Source organism: Orbicella faveolata, unplaced genomic scaffold (assembly GCF_042242905.1).
Source record: "Orbicella faveolata isolate gen_17 unplaced genomic scaffold, um_ofav_v1 contig_3, whole genome shotgun sequence".
Taxonomy (NCBI): Eukaryota; Metazoa; Cnidaria; class Anthozoa; order Scleractinia; family Merulinidae; genus Orbicella; species Orbicella faveolata.
The window spans coordinates 369421-394043 of NW_028301558.1; the positions used below are offsets into that span (position 1 = coordinate 369421).

The following is a 24623-nucleotide window of genomic DNA, read 5'->3' on the forward strand; positions in this document are numbered from 1 at the left end:
TGCATTCAAATTTGTACACAATTGATGGTAAGAGTATAAACATTGTCAACATTGTTACTGTTGGTCAAAGTGACAAAAAAAGTCTCATTCAGTTCGAATTTCAAATTTTCATTTAGCTTCAAATTTTTCACAGAGGAAAAGAAATACACTAAAAAAGCCTTCCCTGGCTTCATTTGTGTTACTTTTTTCTATGTTGCTGTAGAGGTTTAGGTTGTGTTACTCGCGTAAAGTCAAAGTAAAGCGATTTCAGGGAGTTTTGGCTTCATTGTTTTCCAGTGTTTTTGACAGGCCACGATGAGAAAATATTTGTTTGCTGGCTATCAAACATGCACTGTATATAGGTGAAACCTGGAGGCCATCGGAGCTTTTCATGGCTATTTTCCACCTTCAGTACATTCGTGGGGCTTCGCAATGGGTTGTGATAAAAATTATCTGTGAAATTGTCAGCATTAAAATTCCCACTTCAGTGGATGTTTGCTGGTGATTCAGGAAAGCAATGCTGGGGTTTGCCAGCAATATATGGCTTTCCTTGTACTTTATGAGCTGTGTAGGGCTTGTATGGTACTGTGTTAAAATTGTACAGTCACCATCTTGTTTCTTGCAGAGGATCATTGCAGTCAGTACAAACTGAAACAGTTAATCACTTCTAAACTCATCATGATCTTACCGTTAAAAGGATCCAGTGGTAACAGAAGATATGATCAGAGAGTAGGTTACTTCGTACATATGACTGAGCATTTTTTACTATCTGTTGAGCCTGTTGATATAAAATGTATATTACATAATATCATTACAATACAATCTCGGATCATAAGGGTTATGATCAATATTAAAATACCTCTCCCATATAGCATATGTTACAAGGAAAAGAAACAGTTGATATCATAAGCAGAACAACCAAGACTTGACATACAAATATCTTGTAGAAAAAAAATTTCAACCTTGGCATTAGTCCACAAAAAAACACCAAATGGTGTAAAAACTGATAGCACATGAATCATGAAGTGATGAGTGCGATATCGGTTTTTCAAGTGAAATTTAACGTGGAATTCACTTGTCAGGCAGTGAATTTTTCTTGATTTACATAGCTAAAACAACCAAATTGTTGGATGCCAGTGCGGAAACAATGGAAACCCTTTCAAAGTCAGGTGTCAAGATCTAGCAAATAGGTAACAAGATATTTTTAGAATGAAAACCACTTTTATTTCAAACTCATGGAGAAAGCAGTGCCTCACATTTTACAATCTTCAGCAAAAAAACTGAAAGTACAAAATACTGAGTCATTTAAGACAAAAAGTTTATAGAAAAATCCTTTCATTCAATGAATATCTTGGATTTGCCTGCTACCATACAACTTGGCAAAATAGGGCACTGACAATCAACAACTGAAATGCTCAAGTGAAAGGAAAATTTCAAGTGTTCCGGTATTAAAACAAGAACTACAAAAAACCTGTAAGTGTTTTGCAGTCACCATTTTAACTGAATTTCTTTCATTGTAGAGAGTTGCTTGTTGGTGTCATGTTGGACCGAAAGTTTATGGAAATATTTACTGGAGAATTACTAAAAGTTACTCCAGTAAACACCTTGCCAACTGCCCCTGCCATCAGGTAACTAGAATGACTGGCACTGCTGTCACGGTTACTTGTAGCCACTGTGTTGTTTAGCGGGGCTGAGCTGTTGAGAACATCTGCCATAAAGCATGACTTGAATCGCTGTTAGAAGTTGTCCTGCTTGGGTTGAAACCGACCAATTTATACAACATTCCCTGCTATTTTTCCAGAGGATTATGGCTGTAGCTGGATATGGATTCAGGATTGGCGTGGCCCTGCTGTTTTTCCACAGGATTATGGCCGTAGTTGGATATGGATTCATGATTGGCATGGCCAGTCAGCTCTGAGGTCTCCAGTGGGTTGAAATTATTACCCAGCTCTTGGATGACTGTTGTGACCACTCGAATTTGTGATTTTGCCGTCCAGGGAGGAAATGGATGCAACACTCTTCATTTGCTTTGCCAATGTATTTCTACCAACTGGAACTATTTTGTACCAGACACTGGATTTTGGACTGTCAACTGGACTCAGCTAGAAATTTCCAGGAATGTTATCACCCCTCGGACAATGGCCAGCATACTTGATAAATGCTCTGTGCAGATCTTGCTGTCCACCGTCAATCCTCCAAATCTTGTTATACTTTCTCACCCATTTTGTCCCAGTCGGTTTGTCTCTCCCTGGTGGCTCTTGGTTTGTCGTTCTTTGTGTTCAATGTACTGCTCTGTCGTGGTGAAATCACTTAGTTGACAGTTCTTTAAATCCTCTCATTCCTAAGTGCATGACACTGTTCCACCATACCAGATGGAGAAGAGAGCAAGGATTTTGAAGGCCGATTGCACCTGATGACCACATCTTTTCAGTATCTTCTGTTTCAACTGATTGAGCGGCATTTGGTTTGTTGCCAAGACCTTTCTGCTTCAAATCTCATCTTTTTTCTTCATGGATAGCATCCTTGAAACTTCTTTGAACTCTAATGTTCCTGGTTCCTATTCTTTGCCTTTATTTTCTTTTGTTGTCTGCCTTATTTCTAGAAAGAAGTGCTTGAGAAGCTGCGGTGCTTCTTGCTTTGAAATTGCATTAAGATTAATTTGTTTGCACTGTTTTTCCTTGAACCAAGACCGCAAAGAGTGTATGGATGTACTTGTACTTTTTTAGTGTGTTTTGAAACCATGTTGTCCTTAAAAGACACCAGTTTGTCATCTGTATAGGTTACAATGGTTTGCTTTTCCAGAATAGATTCTTGAATTTTTTTGGCATTGATACCTATTTGGTTTTCTTTTGCGACGGTTGTTTGGTTTTCCTTGGCAGGAACTGTCATTTGGCTTTCTTCCCTTGTCTCGGCCATTTTGTTTTTTTTCTTCAATGTGTTTTCTCATACTTTTGAGTGTGAGTGGTGTCCTCAAATTTTCTAAAAGTCAAAATTTAGCAGACATTCATTTCCTTTAAATTTGTTCATTTCCAAGTTGATATTTTCGTAGCACGAGTTACATTTTTGTTTTCACAATAGCAACAATTTTTGCTTGGAACTCAGGTCAGCAATATCCCTTCATGCACAAGTGCAATTCCACACTAAATACCCTCTCTTTGTTGAGGAAAAGGTTGTTGTTATTCATTGTGGTAGATGCAATAATAAAGTGCATTATCGTTTGCCTCACGATGTACATGTAGTCACTTGACTGCTTACTGTGAGTCTTCTTCAGGTGATAAGGTCGACTGACTGCACGGTATCATTTATATCACAAAGGTCGGCTGTGATTGGTGCATTTCGATCCTCCTATTGTTCTATTGTTCCGGAGAGTAGCTGTTCCCTCAGTGGTCCGCTGTTGTACCGTTCTCCTGTTGTTGTGTTTCTTGATCATGGGCATCCATGCTTCAGGAATTTCAATTCCACTATTTTTTCTTAAGGTTTGCTTTCACGTCACGCACGACGGACTAATTGAAAGAGGGACTGCTTGTAGTCTATTTTCTGCAAAAAACTGTAAACTGATATATTTTGCTAGAGTACAATCTGTTTAACTTACTTTGATGAACACTGTTCTAAAATTGGTTTTAGATAAACATGAATGCTTAAGTCTTTGGTTAATATTTGAGTCTGCAAGTTCCATTAATAAAATAAATACAACGCAGTCAACAGTGTCATTTAGATGGCTTTTAAAATTGATATTGATTTGAAGTCAGGTTTCTTGGAATTTCAAAACTTAAGGAATATGTTGGAAGAAAAGTCAAAAACGTGCCAGGGGTTAATTTGCACTGAAATTTTGCCTTTGAACGTACTCCTTCCATCTCCCCAAAAGTAATAACCTGGCTTGAGCCTGTGATCCAATCAAAAAGCAGTCCTTGGTCAGCGGTCAACTTCCAAAAAACACACAACCTTGATGATGGGTTCTAAACCTGAGCCCAAGATATGGTCATGCAATACTGGTCAGCAGATAGCTTGTTTTGACAGCTGTCAATTAATCATAACATGGATACCCAAAATCAAAGATATAGCTATGGTAATGGTGGTACTCTCTTATTTTTCAGGATATTAATGTATGAACGGACGTACGGACATACCTACAGACATACAGTGTGTACGTATGGACAGTCACGTGACAACCAAATTTTTTTAGATCGATTGGTTACCAAATTTTCTAAGGTATGGGGTCTGCTTGAGTGCCTTTGGCACACAGGAGCTCTTCCATGAATATTCGTGTTGATGTTATTAGGGTGAAGTCTTATGTGAATAGCTTCCTTGACCCTACGTGTGTACCAGTGAGGATCTTGATCAATAAACTTGACCTCATTCCAGATAGGATAGTGGCCGGTCTCGTGGGTGTGTTCAGAAATGGTGGAGGTCTGAGTACAGGCGAGTTGTGTATCCCTGTCATGTTCTTTGATCCTCTCCTGCATAGATCTCCCTGTTTCCCCGATGTAGACTTTGCCGCCCTCACAGGAAATCCTGTAGACAACACCATGTTGTTTAGCCGGGTTGATGGTGTCCTTTGGTCGCACTAAGTGTGACAGAAGTGTCGCGTTGGACTTGAAGATGGTGCGAATGCGCTGACATTATTTTTTGCATGGTATGTGTCAGTGTCCAGGATTATGCTGGCGTGACCTCTATCAGCCGGAAGGACCATGATGGAGTTGTCCTCTTTTAGGCCTTTAAGAGCCTCCTGCTGTTCCTTCGTGATGTTGGGCGTGGGTGGTTGTGCCTGTTGAAGGTTGGTGTTGACAGATCTCCTGACTGTGTCTGCTCGCTCTGCATCCAGTGGCCTGACTGCTGACTCAATCTTGTCCAAGGAGTTTTGGAGTCTCTCCACCGCTGCCTAGAACAACAAGGCATTTGCACCATCTTCAAGTCCGACACAACACTTCCGTCACCCTTAGTGCGACCAAAGGACACCGTCAACCCGGCTAAACAACATGGTGTTGTCTACAGGATTTCCTGTGGGTGCGGCAAGGTCTATATCAGGGAAACAGGGAGATCTATGCAGGAGAGGATCAAGGAACACGACAGGGATATATGACTCGCCCGTATCCAGACCTCAGCCGTTTCTGAACACACCCACGAGACCAGCCACTATCGTATCTGGAATGAGGTCAAGTTTATTGATTGAGATCCTCAATAGTACACACGTAGGGTCAAGGAAGCTATTCACATAAGACTTCACCCTAATAACATCAACAGGGATAATGGAGTTGAAATTCCTGAAGCATGGATGCCCACGATCAAGAAACACAACAACAGGAGAATGGTACAACAGCGGACCACTGAGGGAACAGCTACTTGTCGGAACAATGGAACAATAGGAGGATCGAAATGCACCAATCACAGCTGACCTTTGTGATAACATAGGCATGCAAGGCGTGCAAGAGTTATTTCTTGTGTGACGTCTCGGAGATAGGAGCATTCATGGAGCTGTTTACAGTAATGATTTGGTTAATTTGCCAAGGTTTTTGGTTGTGATGTACAGCAAGAAAGAAACTGGGAATTTATGATGTACATACGATGTTACCTTGGTAATGGTAAGATAGCTAAATAGTAAGCAATAAAATGTTTGACTGAACAAACTACAGTAATCTGACACATCCCCAGATTAATGTAGATACCATCTTATTTTTTTCTTTGTAGACTACGAGTAGTCCCTCTTTCGCTTAGTCCGTCATGCGTGATGTGAAAGAAAACTGCGAGAAAAAAATGGCCGCACGAAATCCTGGGGGCGAGAAGAACAGCTGCGTGAGATCCTGGGGGCGACAAGAACGGCCGTGTGAGATCCTAGGGGCGACAAGAACGGCCGCGTGAGATTCTGAGGGCGACAAGAACAGCCGCATGAGATCCTGGGGGCGTCAAGAATGGCCACGTGAGATCCTGAGGGCGACAAGAACTCCTTTTGCATTCTTCTCGCCCCCAGGATCTAGCGCGGCCATTCTTCTTGCCCCCAGGATTTCGCGCGGCCATTTTTTTCTCGCCGTTTTCTTTCGTGTCACGCACGACAGACTAAGCGAAAGAGGGACTACTTGTAGTCTATTTTCTTTGATTCGTTCTTTGTAAAACCCACACTGTGATTGGTGTGACGCGTGCACATGCATAACTCCCTCACATAGCCCTTCCAACCCCCCAGAGGAATTTTTGCTCAAAAATACTCAAGTTAAGAGACCTTTTCTCATTTTATATGAGTCGTAAGTTTACCGTTTTTAAACACAACACAACAACACTACTTCACCGAAAATAGAAAGAAAGAGAAAAAAACCTCTCTGAAACATTGAAAGTCTGATTTAATGAAGAATACAAAAGCAAAAACTGACACAACGTAGAATGATTTTTTGAAGGTGTACTATATTTCAGCTGGCCAAACCAGCCTTCTTCAGGTACAATGGAAGATTTTACATTGGTGCGTGTTCTTATGTAGCCGATATTTACGTAATACCGGAAATATGCAAAAGTAATCGATAGTGTAAATTGAAGATAAGCATACAGTAAAATAAAATAACACGATAAAAGAACATAATAAAAGAAAACAAATGGAAACAATTAATATGTTTCTTCACGGATGTTCAGACCATTAGGATCAATTGTTCTGCCTTTTTGAATTAAAAAAGCTTCCCTGGCCTTACGGATAGAGTCTCAGTTAGAAACGATTTTTTCGATGGGGATTAATTGCATGTCGTCAGCAGTGTGGTTAGGAGAGGACAGGAAATGTTTGGCGGCTGTAGTAGGTTTAGATTTGTTGTTAGGGTTATCTATGGTACAGCGGTGTTCATTAAATCAGTCTTTTAATCGTCGTTTCGTCTCTCCTATGTATTGTAAATTACAGCGGTTACATTGAATCATGTAGATGAGGTTTTTAGTGTCACAGGTCAGGTTGGATTTTATGGCGCGCGTTTCCCCGGTAGAAAAGAAGGTATATGTAGTAAGTCTGTGAGAAATGTGGGGGCAAGTAGCACAGTTTTTGCCACAACGGAAAGAACCAGAAGGTAATTGGGGATTAGAAGAATTAGAAGGGAGTTTAGCTGTAACTAGTAAGTCATGAAGGTTAGGAGAGCGTCTGAAGGCTACAACAGGCAAATGCTGAAAAACGTTTTTGCAGCGGTTAGAAGAGAGCAACAAATTGTAATGTTTTTTAATGATGTTAGAGATGTGAGGGAGTGATGGATTGAAGGTAGTTATAAATGGTATACGTTTAGGTTTGTTGACGTCTTTGGTTTGTAAAGAGAGTCTGCGGGGAATGTCGGTGGCTCGTCGTATTTGTTTGGTGACGAAATTACGGTTGTAACCTCGTTTAAGGAGGTAAGTGGTAAGTTGAGCCGCGCGAGTATTGAACGTGGCATCGGCAGAACAGATACGTCGTAAGCGGAGTGCTAGACTGAAAGGAATGGCTGTTTTAGTATGTAAGGGATGACAAGATAAATAGAGTAGATGTTGGTGTTTGTCTGTAGGTTTGGTGTAGAGGTCAGTAGATATACTACCATCATTAGTCAAAGAGACACAAAGAGTGTGAACTGGTGAATTTAATGGTGGAGTGAATGTTGTTAAGATAATCGATGAAAATTTTTAGGTTGTCTGGACCTTCGGTCCAGATCATAAAAATATCATCGATGTATCGTAGCCAAGTGTGGGGTTGAAATGGGGCATTTTCCAATGATTTAATTAATTTGCACTTTAAACTTGGTGCCACGCAGTCTTCAAAGAACATTTGAGTAGTTTTCATACTTTTTACCGTGAAAAATATCGGACTGAAAAGAATGTCATAAAATGCCCATCAAATAAAAATAAACTGCTACTGCAGAGACTTAAAACCGTCCAGAAATGAAAGCTTTTTTTTGTTTAATATCCTGGGAACAATAGCCGATAACTTGTCAGCTCTAATTGAATTTACTCCCATATAAAAGAACAAAAGTGTTAAGTTACCATTTGTAACTAAAGATAACAAACATCTCGTGGGAAAGAGTGGTGACGATTCGTCAGCTCTAATTGAATTTACTCCCTTGCGAAAAACAAGAGTCAAATTACCATTTGAAACTAAAAAATAGAAACATCTCGTTATATTTGCACGCAACGAAAACAAAACAATTGTCACCTGCACTTACTATTGTAAACGTTAGAACTGTTTCAAATCTAAATAGTCTCGTCTCCTCTAAAACATGTCCTAAGAGCTAGAAGCGACGATTTGTGACCTCTAATTGAATTTACTCCTTGTGAAAAACAAAACTATCAAGTTACCTTTGTAACTAAAAATAAAAATATCTCATTGCATTTGCCTACTACTAAATCACGAACTGTTTCAAACCTCAAGGCTCATCTCGTTCATAACTAAAATCCTCAGCCTAACCCACTGAAAATGTCGAAGTAAGCCCAATATATGAATACTTCCTCCTCTTTTATAGAAGAATAAATGGCTGTTCTAAACTGTGTCGGGATGAAATCTTCTTACATACCATTTACCTTTACAACAAGAAATTTGATTGGCTGTTTATAGTAGATCCAATCTGATTGGTGTGACATACATACATCTCTCACTCACTCACTCATCCATTGACCTGTCCATAACATACCTGACGTGCCGACTAAGAGGTATTTTTAACTCAATAAATGATACCGTGCAATCAGTCAACCTTATCGCCTGAAGAAGACTAGCAGAAAGCAGTTGAAATGTCACGATCTACATCTCAAGTGACTACATCGTGAGGAAAATGGTAATACACTTTATTATTACCCTCTCTTTGATGGACAATCAGACTGTGAGTTTACCTTTAGCTGTGCAATTCTATGTTTGCTTTTGCAACAAGGAATAAATATAAATTTGCAAAATCCGTAATTTACACAAATTTTGTAAAATCTGCAGAGTTGTTCTGCTGATGTGTTATATTTAACATAAGAAAGACAACCAATGTGTACAATTCACAAAACGTGGTTACAAAAAATTGTTAAAATCAAAATTTGTAAACTTCATATCTGGGTGCATTTCTGGACATAATTGGGAACTTATCCTTCACAAGTCCAAAAGTTAAACATTATTCAAGGATGGTATAAACATATTCTCGAATATCAATGAAGTAGACATTTGCAGCGAAAGTGAAGAAACTGATGTATTCTGTAGTCATGTATAATTGTTTCTTCCGAGATTAGATGGTGCTCTGGCTGCCATTACTCCAAACTAGTGGCCAACGCTAACACCTAAAAGGACCACACAAACAAGGCAAACCCTGCAGATATTTAATCTAATAATTCATCTCAAAATAGACTACATGCAAAAAGGGCTCCCGTCTGAACTTAAACTGCCAAAGCTAGTCATGAAGGGAGATACTACTAACTGGTGTTCATTTTGGAACCATTTAAGGCTGCAATACATAAAGATACAAGGCAAGCAACTATGGTCAATTATGTGGGAAAACCACTTCATCATTACCAAAAGATACTTTGGAGCATTGATTCAAGTTCTGTGCCATTTTACCTGCATTCACGGTGCCTGTAAAGATATCTTGAGTGACAATGGCACTAACTTTGTAGGAGCTTAGCTTTGTAAGAGATATTACAAAGGCACTAACTTTGTAGAGAGGCACTAACTTTGTAAGAGATATCTGCTTGAGAAAGAAGTTGAGTGGCACTGCCAGCCTCCCAAGAAGTGCCGCCAAGTGTTAGCCACATGTCTGGGTACAACGAAAACCATTCTGAGGCATCCTCAAGCCCTATTTACAAGGGAGACCCTATGGACTGTGTTTGCTGAGGTAGGGGATTCCTAAACAGTCGTACGTTGTGCAGGATAGATCCAAGTTGCGTATTGGTTAGAAAGAGATAAGGGCTGTCAGATTACTTGTAGGTGTTGCTGGCAAAGGTGTAATGCAGCATGAGTTAATTATTAATCTTTTAGTATCACGTTCTACTGCTATGCCATAAATGCCCTTAAATAATTTTTGTCCTCTTTTCCTGACCTGATTCCTTAGATTAACATTTTAAGTTAAGAAAAACATTATGTAGAGGTATCCAAGCTGAATGATTTGTTTTTTTTAGGAAGTTCCTCTGTTTATGTCTAGTAGTTGAGGTGTAATTACTTTGCTGTAATTGGTTTTCAGTGTATGATCTTTTTCAAAGTATTTCTCCTGAATGGATTTCCTGACTTTCTTAGTGCAATATGTCATTTGACAGCTGAAAAAAATTAACATTCCTGTATAAACTGGAATAAAGTACTATTCTGTGCTGCATTGTGGGATGAAAGAAAAGGAAGATTCCTGCCACATACTAGGGTTCACTAGGACTGTTCAAATCAAATCAAATCAAATTAAAACTTTATTTATCGAGGGTGAAACATAATAGTTTATCAACTAATAAATTTGTGCCCTCTTAAATGTACTAAAAGTTAAAAATCTACTATTAGTCCAGCTGTTAAGGGACAAAATTGTTCGTTTTTTGATAAAAGCATCAAACTTGGCAGGGTTGCTAGCCTCTATAAGACAAATATTTCCTAATATGGAGCAAATGCCAAATTTGCTTCCAGAACCATGGAATGCGCATGTCAAAAATATAGCATACAAGGCCCTTACATGGAAACAAGGCTGATGCAAAATACCGATTATTTTGGCCTTCTGGGACTACTATGCCTAGTATCTTGCTTTTTTAATACAACAACAAATTAACCAGTGCTTTTGAGTCTTAAATTATGTCACGTGATAGTCACGTGAGCATTATTTTCGATTACCAGCAATAGGCACTGATGAAATCATTACCATTTTTTACATGCCAATTTTATCATTTGCAATGTAAATTCTATTGTCTAGAGTAGGAAATTCAAACCTTAAATGTATGTTCAGGATGTACCAAAAACGTAATATCAGAACTATGCATCAAATTGAGGCCGAGATACAGAGTCAATTTATATAGGTTTCATTGACATGATTTTCTTGAGTTACTTGCTTGGTGTGATTGAGACACCTTCTATTTCGCGTTTGAGACTTTCATATATGCCGGAATAGATCAGGTATGTTACAATAAACACTTGCTAAACTTTTTGGTCTGAAGGAAATGTTTTGAAAAACAGCTTTCATTGGCTATAACGTTCCTATGCCTGTCTTTAAAAACACTAGCTGAATAAAGGTTCTTTTAGTTGCAATTTCCACCACAACTGCACAAACCGGTACAATCAAGATTAGTCTTCAAGCATATGTTAATAACTTACAACAATATTCTACTTATAAACCTGATTTCCATGAATGCCGTGTGTTTAAGAATTACGATAGAGAAAGCATTTAAATTGACTTAATGAACCAAACTCTCTAATGTTACAGGGTAAGCTGTTGCAAAGGGTTGCGCCACTGTAAAACTATTTTTCATGTAGTTAGTTCTCGGAAAGGGAACAACAAGTTTGTTAACCGAGTCCTTCTGAGCATAATTTGATTCATTTGCCGTTACAAATTTAGAAGTGAGATATTCGGGAACCAGACCGTTTAAAGACTTGAAAACCATGCATTAATTAGGGCTTTCTGAATTTGAAATTGCGAGTCTTTCCAGCTGAGTTTGTGAAACAAGGAATTGATGTCATAGCCTGATGAAGTTATTACTCATGCAGCACAGTTTTGTTGTTTTTGTACCTTGTTAGATAATGTTTTGCCACAATTACCCCAGACTAGGTTGCAGTAATCAAAGTGAGGTTGAACTAGTGAGTTGTATATGCAGAGTAGGGTAGATTGAGGCACACATGGCTTAACTTGCTTTAGGGCTCCAATTGCAGTTCTAAGCAATCTTTTTGCACAGTTTATCAGTGTGGGAATGCCACGTTAGATTTTCATTGATATATACTCCAAGTGATTTCACAGAGGAAACTTGTTCAATTGGAACATTATCAATGGAGAGTTCGTGTGTATCAGATAGAGTACTTAATCTTTGCCTGGAGCCGATCAACATAAATTCCCGTTTTGTAACGTTCAAGGGAAGTCTGTTAGACACAAGCCATTTACTTAGCTTTTCAAGGTCGTGAGATAGACTAAACTGAATCAGATGCAAATCAGAACCAGCATAAGTGATGTTAGTGTCATCATCATGCATTCTAGGTACGCTAAACGATAGAAACAGTTACGCAAATCGTTAATATAAATTAGAAATAAAAGAGGACCAAGGATGGTTCCCTGTGGCACACCACATTTAAGAGTGGCTAAGTCAGAGAGAAAGCCATTAACGGAGCACCGTTGTGTGCGATTAGTCAAATATAATTTAAACCAATCAACAGTTTTCCCATGAGTTCCGCACCAAAATTAGTTATATCCCGTTAAGTCAGACTTTCGTGCGAAAATTTTCCAACATTGATTTTTTTCTGAGACTTTTACCACTGTAACATGATGAGTTAGTTATGTCAGAAATGTAAAAAAAATGGGGGTTACCCGACTTCGTTTTGGAGAGAACATGCCTGAAAGAACACCCCAAATCTGAAAAAATTGGGCTTCGTTAGAGAATAAGGCCAGTGTCTGTAAGCCCAAAAATATTGCAAGTAGATCTTTGAAATAAAATGTTCTCTGCCAAATATTGTTTCAGCGGACCTATTAAGTGAATTTAGTTAACTCGTGAGGTTCCTTAAAGAACAAGTTCGCATTTAGCGACCATAGTTTCACGCGCCTTGCAGCTGCAAGATGGCAGGATCCGACGTCCCATGGACAGAAATCTTTTTTACTTCCCACATTGATTTTTTGTTCATTTTTGGACAATGTGGAGATAATGGTTAATAAAATCTGTTTCTGGAAAGAAAAGTAGGGGTCACCGAACCTCCAAGATCGTTAAATCCAGGCAAAGCTATAGCAATAGCCATCTGTCCTATCATTGCTTATTTTATTACTTAGCGCGTGCTCTTATGCATGACGTGACTTGTGAATTGCACGCCCAGTAAGGATGAGCAGAAACAATTAGTGCAAACGTCCTTAAGGTGGCTCCCTAGAGTATTTACGAACACCCTTCCTATGGAGCGCGAGTTAGAAAAGGAAACTTAGTTAATTTCTCTTAAAGTTTTCCCTGTAGAGATTTACCAGTATGGGTACCGCTAAAATAAGACTTATTTTTTGGTTGTCAATTTTTGGATTAAGGCCGTTACTATGGCAACACCTCATCTAATGACAGGCAGATATATTCCTCATTTTGGCCTAAACTCCTTAATATTTATACTCCCTTTTGGTAAAATGTTTGTAATATACTTTGCCACATCTTGGAAATGATATTGCGTGACATTTTGAATTGATAAAAAAGTCAAGGTTGTTCAGACGGTTTTTTCCAATATTCTGTAATTTTTCATTCTTCTAAATATATTAAGTTAGCTCTGACAGATTTTAACAAAAATAGGGTATTGTATGTGGTTACAACTGAGCCATATTAAAAAAAATGTACCGAAGGAAACGCGAGAAAATTCACAGTCAGTTTTACTTTTTGTGCTCATGTTGACTCACAAAAATTGAAAAACACTGACGTTTTCCTTTGAGCGCGCGCAGATTACTTGAGGTTTTGTCCTATGCGCGCGTGCAATCGTTAAATTATAGTGAGCCAACTTAAGCAAATCACCTCAATAGCCAACATAGATCCATGCCTTGTGTATGCCTCGATTTGATGAAGAGCCCCAATATGACACTGTACATGCCGAAACACAAGTTTCCAAGTTTGAATCTCTGATGACTCTATGTGTAATGTTCAAAATGATTACTTCTTTTTATTTGCGAGGAAAAACGAGGAAGAAGAAGAGAAAAAAATTATTAATCGTATTAATGTGATATTATTTTGTTTATTGAAAACAATGGTCACGTGACTAATCACATGACAAATGTTTAGACTCCCAGATACTTTATATGTTGTTGTTATATTAAAAGGCAAGAAATCTAGGCAAAGAACTCCGGAGAAAGCTTAGAAATAAGCATTTTAACTCAGCCTCGTTCCCATGTAGGGGCCTAATATGTAATTTTTTGACATGCACGTAGCATGGTTCTGGGGGTAAATTGGGGATGGTTCCATATCAGAAAATGTTTACCTTATAGAAGTTAGTAATCCTGCGAAGTTTCATGCTTTTATCAAAAAACGAACAATTCTGGTTATTTTTGGCTCTTAACAGCAGGACTATATAAACAATAATCAAAGATTCACTAAAATATCGCAATCTAAAAATTATTATTTAAAAAAGGAGTAAAAATCTTATTCTTGAGCTGACTTAATTTAAAATACTTGTACAAAGCGTTCTTAAGGATATTTACAGATGAAGAGGCGCGCAGCTTAAGGGGGAGGCGAATCCAACATTTAATAGTCGTTACAGAAAACGTGCGACCTCCCTCTTTCGCTCTAATAAATCTTTTCAGTAAAATGGTAAAATTAGCACCCCGTGTATTCCTATTGTGCTGGCTGTTATTTAGTCTTCATAAATCGTTTATGTATAACAGGCAAGCACCCATAATCCTTTTATGAGTTATTGTACATCTTTTAAAATCAGTCTCGATGTAATATGGTACCCATCCTAAGGTATTAAATAGATCTACAGTGCTATGGCGCTGTTGGGCATCAAGTATAATACGAGCACAGCGTTTTTGCAGCCTGAATATCTTACTTATGTTGTCGTGGCTGCAGCAGCTTGTCCATGTTACGCTGCAATATAATATCAATGGCTTAATTAAAGAATTATAATAAAGTGTACACTCTGCTCTTGGAAGATAAGCCTTGATTCTGTTGAGTATACCAATACGCTTCGATATCTTCTCACATAAAGAGTCAATATGAATATCAAAACTGAGTTCTTCATCAAGTTCAAGGCCGAGCAGTTTAACGTTCTCAACCTGCTCTAATGTGCTTCCTTCGAGCTCTATCTCAAGCTTTCAACCTTCATTACTCAAACGTTTCCGTAAGCGCAGTCCATCAATTAACATTGTCTTCATGGAACAATTAAGTGGCAGTTTGTTGTTAGTTGCCTACTCGTTGACATTGGAGACCTCACTGGAGAGTGTGTTCTTAAGTTCTTCAACATTAGCACAATCAGAAGAAGCGAGGAGGGTGGTGTCATCGGCAAACATGTCCAACTGTGTGTGGACATGTGAAGGTAAGTCATTGATACACAGCACAAAAGGTAAGGGACCCAATATGAAACCCTGTGGCACACCTGCTGTGATACTCCTCACCATTGACGTTTCTCCTTTGAATGATACCAATTGAGTTCGATCGGTTAGGTATGACTTGAACCAAAGTAAAGTGTTCCTATCTAGTTTGTAGGCTTCAAGCTTGCTAAACAAAGTCACATGATCCACCATGTCAAAAGCCTTCTTATAGTCTACTAGAACATACCATTAATATGGTTTTTATCTAGACTGAAGAACAGAGTATCAACTATATAAGTAGAGTAGTAGAGTATCAACTATATAAGCAAGCGCCGTCTCCGTGCTGTACTGCTTTCTAAATCCAGACTGGTTCTTATAGATGAGGTCATGAACATTTAGATATTCAGACAAATGGTCATGCACATGACGTTCGATGATTTTAGACAGCACCGGAAGTACTGAAGTGGGCCTATAGTTGTTTACATCATCCATATCACCAGCTTTATGAAGGGCAGTCACTCTGGCTCTTTTCCAAAGACAAGGAAACGTTCCTGATGAAAGCAATAGGTTGATGAGCTTTGCTATTGAAGGTGCAAGTTCTGTGATGCCTAGGCACAGGAGAGAGCAACTGATGCCATCAATTCCGGTTGCTTTATTAGCTGGAATTTTCAGTAAATATACCTTTACCATGTCAGTTGTCATTGGAGGTATAGTGAATTGTGATTCTGAAGGTAGCCTTTCGCCACCAAACTGTTTAAGTTTATCAAGATTACAACCATTAGCGGTCAGGAGGGATTGTTTCACTTTATCTGCAACAGTTGTAAAGCGGAGATTGAGATAATCCGCGATATCTGCCGCTGCTGAAATTATCTTTTGCTCGGTGACCTTAAGAAATTGGAAGTAGAAAAAAGAAAAGAAAGAAGTTGGCAAGAGTAGATTTGAATGCTTTGTCATCAATGCCTTTTATGTTTGCTTTGTGCTTTTGCTTGTCTTGTTTTGATTGTTTAAAATATTTCTGCACCGCAAAAGTTGGTAGATGGTCTGAAAGAGCATAACTTAACACTAAAACGTCCGTAATATTCTTGCTCCTATTTGCATAAATGTGATCCAAACAAGTTCTACTCACAGGTCTTGTAACAGCAGTTGTTAGCTGGTCAAAGTGCATGGTCTTTAATCCTTTCATCAGAATGTGTTTTCTTGGGCTTCCTTCAATCATAATTATTTATATTGAAGTCATCAGTTAGGATTATTTCCTTGGCACTTAAGTAAGCTGTTTCAATACATTCTTCAAACTTCTTATCATCTACTTTGGTACTTGACGGCGGGCAATAACAACCAGCAAACAACATAGATCATTTGAATTTGTAGGGGCACAGCTCAAGCCACAAAATTTCTACTGAATTGCATTCCAGATCGAAGCGTGGCTTAAAAGTCAAACTGTCTTTACAATACACTGCCACTCCACCACTGGCCTTGTCAGGACGGTCTTTACGAAGTAATGTGTAACCTGGTATTTAAAACAATGAGTCACAGACTGAGGGTTTGAGAAATGTTTCTGTAATGAAGAAAACATCTAGACAGTTCGAATTATTAACCAGTAATAACTTTATCTGTTCAAACTTACTGTCAGTCAGATAGTTGATATTCCAGTGACCAAATTGTAATCCCTTTGTTGTTAGTGGTAGCTTGAAATATGATCCACTGTTATCCCTTGTACTGTCAACTGTTTCACTTTCTGACACCGTTGAGTCATTCAAGTAGAAACCTTCTACAAAGGCTTCTCCACCTGATAAAGAATCATTGTCAGACACAGAAAGACATCCGTTACAAATCCATTCGGGAAATTCGAGTTGAAGCATCAGGTCCAGGTCGGAGACACAGTCATGGTGGAAGTAACCATCGCAATAAGCGCAGAGAATGGAATTCGACTCCTGTCCAATAACTCTTCGACAGGAACAACATGGCGGCGCCAGCCAAACCTCAGCACTTCGACATGTGTGCTCACCAGCAATGCTTTGAACGGGCCCAGGATTTGGCAATATGTCAGATCCGTTCAGGAACAAAAGCTCAGCAAATAAAGCATAGTTTATAAGCTTAATCGCTGTACTGATTTTAGCGGAGCACAATAAAGTATGTGAAGGTGTTGGTGAGCGTCTCGGCTTCAGACGAGAAATACCATGAGCTGAGACCGTTGCAGATGCAAGGGCTTGACTAGTATAGAAGTATTCCAGCGTATTACCTTCAGAAACAAATTCTTTCCTTGAATTTAGATGAAAATGTTTTGAGAACAACGAAATTAGGCAAATAAGTACGAGCGGCCGTAACACACGTCCAACCGCCATTGCACTACAGATCCTGTTGAGAATAAACTCTGCTTCATCAGGTTTCCAGCAGTGCACAGATTGAAGTTCAAAGTGAAATGACTTTATGACAATTTCTCATATCTTAATGGAGTACATCTCTACATTAAATCACTCCAAATTACAGATTAGCATGCATTAATGTAAAATGAACGTTGTCTTGTTTGAAAAAAACAATTTATGAAAAATTGTCATAAATTAGAACATGATGTCAGCGGATGGAATTATAACACTCAGCATTCAGGCGTTTCTCGCATGGGTATTAGGTTGAGGGTGGGAGAGGACTGGCATTTCAGGCTACATTCATGGTTAATTTTGCACAAATCAATAAATGATGATTTTTATTTTCCGACTTTGTGCATTACTGCATAAATATAGTGAAAGCCAAGATGGCGGACATAATGATGTAATTACCAACAGGAAATGTGTTACATGTACCTTATAGAGTAAGAGAAGGGATATCTATCTAATGCTAAACAAGTTAAGTGTGTTATATTACAGTGAAAACTGAAGGTAAGGGTTCCATCCACCCCCTGTTGGTAGGGCTTTGAAGTCACGCTGGACTTAAAGCTTGAAAGGGACACCTTCACACTGTTCCTTCACGGAAAAGTTATTTTGAACTTTGGCAAGGTCCATAGCTATATGGGTTGGCAGGTAAAAGTCTCTGGTTGCAAACATTTTGGAAAGTTCTCATATTGCCATAGTAACATATCATAGTAAAAATATTATCGTTTCCATTTGCTTTCAACGAACTCAACATAATCATACTGAATACAAAAAATGTAGTTATTAATGACTTTTTATTGTTACAGGAAAGAGCAACTCTATGAACTGCAGTGCAGCCAAAGGTGAATCATACAGTACAGCCCAAAAATAATGTCCGCGCAAGAAGTGGCGCAAGAAGTTCTTGCCCCGCAAGAACACGCAAACCGCCGCAAGAAGTAAAAATCTCGTGTTTTTGCGGTTTACCCGCAAGAACATTCGAAACGTAAGAAGTTGAAAGTCTAACCGCAAGAAGTTGCAAGAAGTTGAAAATCTAACCGCAAGAAGCCGCAAGAACTTATGAATCTTACCGCAAGCCGCAAGAAGGCGCAAGAAGTTGTTGCAGGTCAAACAGTCTGTTCGTTTATAAGTGCCATGTGGTGGTCGAAATGCTCAGCGTTTGCTCGCAATGTTATCCATAAGATATGTCACTGCAGTGGGAAGAGATATATTTCCAACAGCTGAGAAAAAAGCCCTTCGATCACTTGAACAGTCTGCTGGCAGATTATGTGACAATCACAAAACGTCTCCAAATAATGAAGCTCATGAAGAAACAGTCCACGTAGAAAAATCGAACTACGATGTAGTTAGTCTGGGTTCCAACGCTTTTTGCTTCTGAATGCAAAATTCATTATCATTCAGAAGTGTTGTCTTCTTCTTGCGGATATGTGAGCGACGACAACTTTCGTTCAAATCGCACACTGAACCGCAAAGACAGCGTGTGTATTACGATGTTTTCGCAGAGTGAGTATTACAGGCGAAAAGCCCTTGCAGAAAATATATTTTGTGTTTCTAAACAAACGGTAATCAAGGAAACTTGAAAGTCGCCTATGGAAGCGAACTTCGTAAATTCTACCCTGTTTGCAATGCGGTGAAACATTACCGGTATAACTATGGTTGTGATAAGCACATAAATGATCTTCTGAACAGCGAAATCTCATGAGTTTGCCTTATGCATTCCTCTTATTTCGAAGAGAATCCCATTGAACGAAATCTTTCAAGACAGCATGCACTGATAACAATCATGTTGTGACGCCTTGAATTTGCATAAACTCTTCAAACATTACTGATGCGTGAAAAGTCACGCTTTTGTCATGCATGCATGTAGTCCTCCTGTGCTTGTTTTCGCCGACTGAGAAACTTGCTTGTTTCAATATTTGGGTCACAATTGGAAGCTACTTCCAGTAAATATGTGTTTTTTTAACCTTTGTTCCGGACAGAAAAAGCCATTTCAAATAAGCTCATTTCGCGCTGCTTTCACACCGCGGGTTCGGGACTCCGGGACACATCGTAATAACAATTGTAAACAGTAAAATTTCCTCCATGTCGCTGAAAAGCAAAACAAAGTGAACCCAGTATCTAATTCAGAACCAACCGATAAAAAATGTACTGTTACTAAACTGATGAAAATAATTATAAACCAACAAAAAGCCAAAGGCCTTATCTGTGTCTCAATCTGTAAAGTTATTTTGAGACACTCTCGATTCACAGGTTGCTTAGCACGTGACCAAAGTCTACCCACTGTCAGTGATCAAATCAACCGACTGATTTATTCGCGAACGAAAACTCTCTCCAAGGACGACCTCAACAGCGTTTAGATTTTATATGGCTTACACTTTAGAACTTATAATATTAGTCACATCATTAAGAAACTTCCCAAGATCTCTTGTGTAACGGTAGCCGTATACGTAGTAAGGTCGACGATTTGTTTTTTAGTCGGTACGGCTGAGAACCAACTTCTTCTGTTATATTTGTTTACGTTTTGATGGGTTGAAATACAGCTTTGTAGAACATGTAAACAGCAGCTCACGCCGATCAACGAATTCGAAGTTTCATTAAACGCGCATCCGTTCATTACTTTTTCTTTGACCGTTCCCGGGCATCGGTCCAAATTCGAATTAAGTTAGACTCATGAAAAGTTCATTGTCTAAACTGAACTTTAGAGTTTAAATTGTCAAGAGTTAAGAATTTGTCGTTTTAATGCTTCTTACGGTAAGTGCGGCGCTAGTTCTGTTTTTTTTTTCTTTGTGTCTGTTTAATAGTTGTGTTTTTTAGAACCCGTCGCCAAGACGGTACTGTCTTGATACGGATTTTCGCGTGTTAAGATGTTAGCGCAAAGAAGTTCTTGCGGTTGAAAATCCTACTGCAAAGAAGTTCTTGCGTATCGAAAATCCAACCGCAAAGAAGTTCTTGCGGTTTTAACTCCTAACCGCAAAGAAGTTCTTGCGTCTTGCAGGATCCAAGCGCAAGCGACCCGCAAGAAGCCGCAAGAAGTTGACGGCTTGCGGACGCAAAAAGAAGTTCTTGCGCGTGCATTATTTTTGGGCTGTACTGTAGTTCTGATCCAAGAGTGACCCCGTTTTTGATTTTTAATATTATTAATATTTTTGCTTTAAGAAGTGATACTGTATACATATAGTTTATTACTACCTTCTCATCATTGGCCATGGCCCACTTTAACTGTCTTTCTAAGTCACTTAGATCCCTCTTGAAAGGCACATAATGTATCCAAGGCTGAAGTTCCCCATAGAAGTGTTCATAATATGGTGATTCCTGTTTGAATACTAAACCACTGCCAGCCAGAAGGTATGGTAAACGGTAAGCTGCCACTGTTCCATCAATGTTTATCTGGTATTTCCACTATACATAATGAGTAAATAAATACAAACAGAAGAGAGATATACAATGCATAGTTAAATGTTCAGCCCTAACCCCGTTCATGTGGAAAACCTTGCTGTGAGTTTCATTCTGGTTTGCTTGCGATTCGCTTTCATTTTGTACTTTGTGTTGAGCAAAAGAACAGCTCAAAATTTTGGCCTGTAAGGCTAAATTTTAAAGCTTCCATTCAATTTATGCTCATAAAAATCTTCTCGCACACCCAAAGTGAATTTCCCTTTGATTTCCAAAAGTTCATAATTCTGTCTCAACTCCTACTACTCGATACTATGGATTGCCTTCTGCCACAGAAATGTTCAATATCAGCTTCCAGCAATTTCACCTGTCTCATGGAAAACGTTATCAAATTTAGCGTGACTCAAGATTTTGATCTTTAGCTTGGGCTTTTCTGATCTCAAGGCCACTCAAGGGATCACCCAGGGATCACCCACCCATTGCCTACAAATACGTATTCAGCAATGCCCAATATTTGCAAAATATAATTTTACAGCTTCCAAGTATCAAGGAACACCAAATAGTTAAAACTGGATCATAAATGCAATGGCGCTAATCTGATGATGATTATAATACCAAGATTTCCATTTATTTCAAAATAACTGCAGCAGTCACTGAACTCTGAATGATTGCAGACAATAAAGTTTTTAGTACACACATACATGTAGTTACCTAATACCTAAAACATTATATGGGTCCCCAATATTTATCCATGCATTGATTTCTTACATTTTATTTACTGGTCACCAGAAATAGCACATAAAAGTTTACGGATGAGACCACTCCCTCATTTGCAAACATTTGCATAATCTGCAAACTTGTAACATGCTATTACAATTCACAAGTTAAAAAGGCTATCATTCTGCTTTCACAAAATTATAGCCTATAACTATAACTAGCATTTGAGCATAAGGGGCAGGGTACCTTTTACAGGTTAAAATCATGTGGTTTGTGTAAGGTCAAATGCATTTGAAATTATCAACTTAACAGTTATTTTCAAGCCAAAAAACCCCATGAAAAGGTAGTTTTGTTAAATTGGTACCTCGGGTTTAAAATGAATTTGGGCCAGGCCCACAAAGGGAGATTGATATTAGTTTCCATTACCTTTTAGGGATTTCTTTCAAATTCCCCATGATGACCACCAAGAATTTCATAGTTGAGTGACCTCCCTTTCGGGGGCTAAAAACAGGTCTGTTGAAATCGTAGTTTGTGAAAAGAAAAGCATAGAAATGGGGTAAGGGAGACAATAAATCATTCCCAAACAGTGCAAACATAAACTTTATTTTTTTTCCAGGCCAATTTATTACGTTTAAACAACATTGCTAGTCACTTCATAGTTTTTGTGTGATGACATGTAACACATGAAATCAAAAGGACATTGGAAAATCTCATTCTTAACAAGTCCTCAAATGACAATTTATTTATTACAATTTAATGGCAATTAAATCTAAGTCTAAAAGCATACACAAACAGGCAAAGCCATAACGATAATCTGTAAAAGAGTGGAACACTCCATGCGAGACAGATCACCATGTAGCTAATCTAAATAAATAATCATGTAATAACAATCAAGAAAAACAAAATTAAATCAAATATTCATTCCTCACTTAAAAACATCTTCATTCCCGACTTAAAAACTGCACAACTAGGAGATAACCTAATATCTAAGGGTATTGAATTCCACATCTCCACAATTCTATTAAAATAAGTGTTTTTAAAAGTAGTCGTTCTAGCAAAATTTGTCTTCAAGGAGTAGTCATCAACATGTCTGAACCTATACGCATCATCTTGAGAATAAAAGTTCAGAAACGGAAATACATCCACATTCAAGTATCCATTTAAAGCCTTATACAAAAATGTGACATCAAAAAGATAGCACCTCTTTTCAAGCGAAACCAGATTAAGACATTTCAGGCGCTCGTCATGGGTAAAATTCTGTTTTCCGAGAATAAATTTTATTCCCCTCCGCTGTATGCGCTCAAGCTTGTCAATGTTTCTTGCGGTGTGTGGCGACCACACCACTGATCCATATTCCACTTGCGATCTCACCAACGTGCAATACAGCACCTTCAGGGTTTCGATGTCCTTCCAACCTCTACAAGTTTTTCTAAGCAGGCCTAAAATTCTATTAGCTTTATTTGTAATGGCATCTACATGAGAGTTCCAAGAAAGATGATGGTTAGTAGGTAAACCAAGGTCACGGAACTCATAAACTTCCTCTTTGAGCGATTCATTTAGGGTGAAACTAGATCTGAATGGTTGTTTCTTCTGGGTAATGTGCATCAACTTGCATTTCTTAACATTGAAGGTCATCCTGTTGTGTTGGCTCCAGGTACACAAACTATCTAGATCATCTTGAAACATTGTTAGATCACTTGGATAGTTTACCACCCTACACAACTGACAACCGAAGGGTCCCTAATTATTTTCATACAACATTCCTAGTCAGCTGACATAAAATAATACATACATGTATGAAATCAAAAGGACATTCAAAAATCTCATTATTAACAAGTCTTCAAACTACAACTTAATTATTGCAATGTGTCAAGGTCACAAATCATGATGAATGGTGCAATAGCTGCCAAGCTACAAAACAACTTGATAATTTTATTTCTCAAAGCATTAATAATTCATCAAGTTTCAACAAAGAAAATCATGACTGTGACAGTGTTTGGATATCTGATGGGCATATTAGACCATGGTCATGTTGCTCAACATCTGCTGTGAACACTGACTGCTTGGTTTGTGTTTTCTTTTGATTCACCAAAACAGTATCGAAGGTCAGAAGATCATTAACAACAAAAAGTTGATTTGCTGTTTGAATACCTTATTATGTGATACTTTCTTGAAACATCAATTTCGCAAAATTTTGCGATTTACATGTAAAAAAAATCGCGAAATTAAAGTGACACGAACAATAAGTATCGCTAACATAACACGACGCAAAAATTAAGTGACTCACATGTAGTGAGCCAGCCATTGCACTTTTGTTACTTTTGACATTATTGAACCTTTCACAAAGTCTGTTTACTAAATTAAAGGACATGTTTCAGTACAGCACCTATTAAATACAAAGGTTTTGGGCCAGGTTAGGACCATGCGGAAAAAGTAGATCTTTGCAAGAGTTATTGGAATCCACAAAGAAAAATGAGGGTAGCAATGCATTTTTTCGCGATAATTAGCCTTGAATCTTAGTTATAAATTCGTGTCTTATATACATCAAATGGAGAAACAGGTCGGTACAAAATGTGGACCCCTCAATCTGGACCCCCTACTGGACCCCATTTTGGACCCCATGTGGACCCCTTCTGGACCCCCATCTGGACCCCCTATTTTTTCTTCTAGAAAATATGAGCTCCTAATTTAAATAATTAAACTTAGAACATAACACGATGAAGTCTATTTAATCAGTGAGCAAGATGTGAAGAAAACAATGATTTCACGCAGCGTTGTGTCTGGAATAATATAATGGCTGTGGCTGCACTGTGAGAGTTAAGCAGATTATTTCTAATTAATCAATTACGATTAACTGGGCTACCGAAAAATCTTGGGTTCATTGAACTTAAACCAGGTTAATGGTGACCATGGAAATCAATTGAAGAACAATAAATTTTTTAACGGAGTTAGGTTAATTTTAAACCACCTTTCTGCGTGGTGTAAACCAGGTTAGTGGTCTCTTATCAGTGCCGTGCATTGGCTTTTTTGTGAAATGTGTCAGTCATCACGGTCTGTATGTAAGTTGTTGTTCACTGTAACA

At 38.4% G+C, this 24623-nt stretch overlaps 1 protein-coding gene and 2 pseudogenes across 3 annotated transcripts in view; 1 reads left to right on the forward strand and 2 right to left on the reverse strand.

Moving 5' to 3' along the window:
- LOC110064641 (protein O-glucosyltransferase 2-like) overlaps positions 1-24623 on the reverse strand; it is a 174469-nt gene that overhangs the window by 28077 nt on the left and 121769 nt on the right. For 2 of the 3 annotated variants that reach the window (XM_089297897.1, XM_089297896.1), the window contains exons 7-8: positions 20624-20833; positions 668-757 (exon numbers count right to left, since the gene is read on the reverse strand). In XM_089297897.1, the coding sequence (XP_089154023.1) occupies positions 668-757; positions 20624-20833 (300 nt within the window). The remainder of the gene's footprint in view (positions 1-667; positions 758-20623; positions 20834-24623) is intronic. The other variant, XM_089297898.1, reaches the window with a different exon arrangement.
- LOC149105959 (uncharacterized) lies at positions 4817-5379 on the forward strand (annotated as a pseudogene).
- LOC149105960 (uncharacterized) lies at positions 12712-20613 on the reverse strand (annotated as a pseudogene).